At 40.8% G+C, this 5,788-nt stretch overlaps 1 protein-coding gene across 1 annotated transcript; it reads left to right on the plus strand.

Annotated features, from left to right (window-relative positions):
- The first annotated feature begins 1,197 nt into the window (after positions 1–1,197).
- LOC102372801 (olfactory receptor 2A5-like) lies at positions 1,198–2,130 on the plus strand. Its single transcript, XM_025200765.1, has one exon. It carries the CDS (start codon positions 1,201–1,203, stop codon positions 2,128–2,130), a length of 930 nt encoding a protein of 309 aa, XP_025056550.1. The 5' UTR covers positions 1,198–1,200.
- Positions 2,131–5,788: the final 3,658 nt, after the last annotated feature.

Raw genomic sequence — 5,788 nt, forward strand, 5'->3', positions numbered from 1 at the left:
AGAAGGTGTTAAATATTAGAATGGAATTTGCCATTTTGTGGTAGATTCTTCACTGGGACACCCACTGACATGACTTAAGTATGGTAGAAGGAAGCAAAAATAGAACAAGAAAAGATATGATTGAACGGTCTATTACTACAAAGTATAGAGGAGAAAAAAGTCTGTCTCTTCTTTATATGTTGCTTCTGACTACAAACATGAGAGCCTTGCTACACTGCTATATTCAGAAAGGATCAGAGGGAACATACATTTTTCTAGCTCCTGGCTAGGCAATAGGATTGAGTGACTAAGGATTATTCTTAGTCTATCCTTAGAATTCAGAAAGTAAATTTTTTTAGAGGGATGGGACATTTCATAAACAGTGGCTGCGTCTACACAAGACATTGACTGCACAGTTGTTACTGTGCAGTCATTTAGGTCTTGTATAAACAAGTACTAAATAGCTATGAAGTAACCTGAGTTACTGTGCAGTAGTGTTGACAAAGGCTTTTTTGTAATGCTGACTGTATAGTAGCTCGAGACTACTGTACTGTACTGGGCAAGACCATGCAGTCCCCAGCAGTAATATTTAAATTTGGAGTAACTATATACTTTTGTGGCATTGCTTCAGAAAAAAGTATACTTTTTAAGTATATAAGTATACTTTTGTATAAGTATATAAGTATACTTATACAATGTGGTAAAAGAAAATACAAGTAAATATAAGAGCATTCTTTATGAAGGATTAGTATACCTGAAATTTTACTCCCTAAGCTTAGCTGAACTTGTTTTTTTTGGTGGTTGGGATGTGACATAAGGCTCATTTTTTCCTCAGGAGTTTGCCTGGAGGGTATGACTTTTTTTTTCATTTAAAAATCATTCATTGTGCTACATTTTTTAATGCATCCTGGGATTTGCTAACCAACATGCATTACTGATTTAAAAAATTTACTAGTATGCAAGATGCTTCATATTTTTGCCTCCTGATCCACTACTGACACCACCCTGAATTTCTTTCAGTCCATGACCACATTCTGACTGCTGTGCTCTCACTGGTATCAAAATTGCTGATTGAAATAGAAGAGAGGAAGGAAGCTCTATGCTGAACTCCTTCCAAAGTTTTTGTTTTCCCCTCTGAAATCCATTCAGTGGTTTTGCATGGTAATGCATTTTACTTTATATGTACTCCAACTATTGCAGAGAAAGCAGCATAGAAGACTGATGGGGAACCAAACTACTGTGACTGAATTCATCCTCCTGGGTCTCTCCAGTGGTCCAAAGGTGAAGCTTTTCCTTTTTGGGCTGATTTCTGTCATCTATGTCATCACTCTGACAGGGAATGTGATTATACTGGTGCTGATCTGGCTGGATTCCCGACTCCACACACCTATGTATTTCTTCCTGAGGCATCTCTCCATTGTGGACATCTGTTATACATCCAGCACTGTCCCACAGATGTTGGCCAACCTTCTAAATTCAAGGAAAACCATCTCTTTTGCAGGGTGTAGTGTTCAGATATATCTCTTCCTGGCTTTAGGTATTACGGAATGTGTTCTCCTAGCAGTCATGGCATATGACCGTTTTGTAGCAATATGTTATCCTCTGTCTTATACTCTCATCATGAACCGTAGGGTCTGTGTGGGGCTGACAGCAGTTTCTTGGACATGTGGTTTTCTTCTTGCCATGATCCATGCTGTCCAGACCTTGCAGATGCCATTTTGTGGCCCCAATGAGATTAATCACTTCTACTGTGATATCCTGGCACTTCTGAAATTAGTCTGTGCTGACACCCACCTCAATGAAATCATTGTGTTTGTGATTGGTGTTCTTATTCTCCTCTGCCCTTTCGTCTTGATCCTGATCTCTTACGTCCGAATCCTAGGGGCCATCTTGAGGATTCACTCTGTTGAAGGACGGCGCAAAGCCTTTTCCACCTGTGCTTCCCACTTAACTGTAGTAGCACTATTCTATGGCAGTGCTATGTTCATGTACATGCGACCTGGGTCTACACGTTCTGCTGATCAGGACAAAATGGTTTCTCTATTCTATAGCATCATTACCCCCATGTTCAACCCCATGATATACAGTCTGAGGAATAAGGATGTGAAAGGGGCTTTGGTGAAAGTGCTGCAGAACATCAAAGGGACATAAACTAAAATTCCTGTTGAGTGTTTGTTCTTTTACCCTGGTATGTATCCCAGGGTGGAACATGTCTGCCACTTCCTACTGTAAACTATGAACTTCCCCAGGTAATGCATTGTAAAATCTGTGGCCAATCTCTCTCCTTGTAAATGCAAAGTAGGGACAAAACTGACCCAGGTCAGTTGGCTTAGTCAATGATATTCTGATGAATATAGGACTGCAGAAAATAATTTTCAAGGAGAAAGGAAATATACTAAACACCTTCGTCCAAATGCTGAACAAAAGGGACGGATTAATAATAGCCACAGAAATGCCTGATGACATCCATAGAGGGGGAGAAGAATGGATATGAAGGGAAAAAGTGTTTCTGTGTGTGTATACATACCTATACCTATACATATATGTGTATGTATAAATATACACACACAGATAGATACATCGATCGACTGATCCACTATTTTAGAAAAATGGGATGAAATTAAAGGTTAAGTTTTATATTGGGCCTTACTTAAGTCCTCACTTTTGGGGGTGTAGGTATTCTGGCAAGAGAATTGGAGGTCAGTGTTTGATAATCAGTATGAGTTTAACAGTATATTCCTGTTAAACACCTAACTCGGGGTGTCAAACATATGGACCAAGGCCTAGATCCAGCCCATGCCATCTAGCCTGTGGGGCTCTTAGAAGGGCCAGGGATATGAGGGCAAGTTGAGCAGAGTTGGGGTCCATCATCAATATCTGGAGTGTGGAAACCCACTGAGGACATGTGCCACCACCAGGGATGAGCGACAGCTATGTTAACCTCCATGACTCCCTGATATCACTCACTCCTTAGCTACAGGTGTGTCCAGATCTAGCTTACAAGGAGTGCCTGCACTCCAGATTTGGCTGGGGGACAGGGTGGGGCTGGGGCAAATCAGCTTGACACCCCTGACCTAACTAGATTAATGGGTTGAAATTGAAATATAGAACATTTCAGCTGAGCAGTAGAGTAATTTCACTGACTGAGCTGTATTGAGGTGTGGAAATGGATACTAACATTAGCCATCATGTATGAGTTTTGAAACTAGACTTGCAAATGTATGGAATCCAGAGAGATGGATCTGATGTTTTAGTAGCCCATTTCCAACATTAGTATCTATGATTCTGTTTGTCAAGGAAGATAGTTTGTTTTTGCAAGTAATTTTATAAAAACTTCTGTGAATTTTCCTGCAATTTTGGAAGCAGTGGATGCTAATATGCTACTGAGCAATATTATTAGGCTACTCTGCAGTAGCATCACCTAAAACATGTTCGCTGGTGCTACTGCAATGTAACTCTGGTTACTGTGCATTTATTTAATTCTTGCTAATACAAGTACTAAATAAATACGCAGTAACAACTGTGTGGTAGCGTCTCGTATAGATGCGTCCAGTCATTGTCACAAAATATGAGATTCTTGTAATTGTTTGAACTATAGTGAATTATCCAAAGAAATCTGAAAAATATTCTACTACTCTGTGAACGTCTTTATTAATTAACATTTTTTTTCCTGCTAGCATGTACAGAGTGTATAGTGTGGAACAAACATAAAAGTAAAGCACAAAGAAATGCAGTGTATATGAAATGATTACAAAGTGGGTTTATACTGTTTGGAAAATTGTGCTTAAAGAGTTATTATCAATGTTAAACTGGGAGGAGGTGACACGTGGGGCCTCTCCTGGGTCTGGTAGTCAATTAGGCTAGAATATAGGCTGCCTAACCTACTACATGTTTTAGATTGCATTAATATATAACTATACACCTATATGGTCACAATGCACAGATTATCTTCCAACTCTACAAAGCAATGCGATCATTATAATTTTAATATTTTCTCAATCAAGGTTTTAAATCTTTATTAGTGGTCTGGGGTTTGCATTGAGTTCACATGTAAGGCACACCTTAATTTCAGGTTTTGGCATTTAAACAGAGTTTAGGACTCTTATTTTGTTTTATGGCAGTATAGAATCAGCTTGAATGAGTACCTGTGGAGGACAGAGGGGAGGGATAGAGACTAGGAAGAGAAGATTAATTCTGACTACTTAATTGTGACATCATAATTAAAGATTGATCAAAATTTGACAAATGCTGTATCCCTTATTCTACCTCTATCACCTGTTTCTGCAACTTCTCTTTGTTAAGCTAAAAAAAATGATATCCCTGGGTTCTCTTCTCTAAGGCAGGTTTTCCAGTTCTTATTCATGTAACTGTTCTATGAATTTTCTCCAGTTCTTCAACATCTTTCTTTACTTGTCGACAGAAATACTATCCCAACAGTGGTTTTACTTGCACCAAATACAAAGGTAGCATAATTTCCTTACTCTGTATTCCTACATAATATTTACACAGCCAAGGATTCCATTAACTCATTTGGCCCCAATGTCCTAGTAAGAACTCATATTCAGGTGATTATTTGCTACTTTTTATCTCGATTGTCACTTTTGGGGCATTAGTAAAATGTTCTTAAATAGTTTCCATTTATTATTCAGAATATCAAGAAGAAAAGGGTTGCTCATTGTTGAGTCTTAGCTGTATTTCCTACTTGCTAACAATGTTCCTTGCTACCAGGCCATGGGCTAAGCAAAGGTAAGAGCACCCTTCACTTTTCCTGTTGAAGCTGGCCTACTAGGCAGCCAAAGAGGGAGTATGGCTTAGTGAGTTGGGCCCTTCCCTCCATGGAAGGAAAAAGGGCCCTGGATTCTGGTCTCCTATCCTACCACAAATACAGGAAAAGCCGTGTTATCCGGCACTATACCAACCGGAAAGCTCCACTAACGGGCATCTATCATATTGCTGAGGGATGCGGCAAAAGTGAAACTAGAAGTCCCACTTCTGGTTTTGCTGCTGCAAGCAGAGTTCTTCTTCTTCTTCACTTCTTCCTTGTGGACCATGGCCCGGGGCAAAGCAGCCTGCATGGGGCCCCCATCCCTGTCCCCCGGCACACTGATGCCAGGGAGTGCACCGGATGGTGCATATTTGATTAACCGGCATATTCGATTAACCAGCATCCCCCATTCACAGGGGACGCTGGATAACAGAGCTTTGGCTGTAGTGTTTTTGCATTTTATACAGTATTTAATAGCTATTGGCCAAAATGGATAGTTATCAGTGGTATAGCTTCTGCCCAGAACTGAGAATGCCCTCCTTTCTATCTTAGGAAAGTCGCACTCCCTCTGACTTGTTCTAAAGATATGAATTAGCAAAATGAGACCATCATGATGGAGCAGCAAAGGAGAAACACGGGAAAAGTGTGGTTATAACTGGTAGGGCTGTGCAAAGCTTCAGTCCTGGATTCAATTTGGTGGAGATTCGGCCCAGTTTGGCGGCTGAATGTCCGAATCCAAATCAGATCAGGAGACCCTTTAATCTCTTTGAATCAAATCGGAACTCTCTGAATCAATTCGCAGAGATTTGGAAAGATTCGGTGATTTGAACATAGACACAGCTTTAAATGTTTTTTCTGCATACCCCTAGGTACCAGGCAGCTCATGAATGCTGAGATGCTGGGGTGGATGGAGCATCCCACAGCAGCATTGGGGGGGGGGAGGGGTGTCCCCAGTGCACTCGGCAGCAGATCTGGAAGTGGTCCACTGGGGAGTGCGCAGGGGGGGGCTACCCCGTGTCCGCCTAGTTTGGCAACTGGTGCCTG

The sequence above is a fragment of the Alligator sinensis genome, unplaced genomic scaffold (genome assembly GCF_000455745.1).
Source record: "Alligator sinensis unplaced genomic scaffold, ASM45574v1 scaffold161_1, whole genome shotgun sequence".
Taxonomy (NCBI): Eukaryota; Metazoa; Chordata; order Crocodylia; family Alligatoridae; genus Alligator; species Alligator sinensis.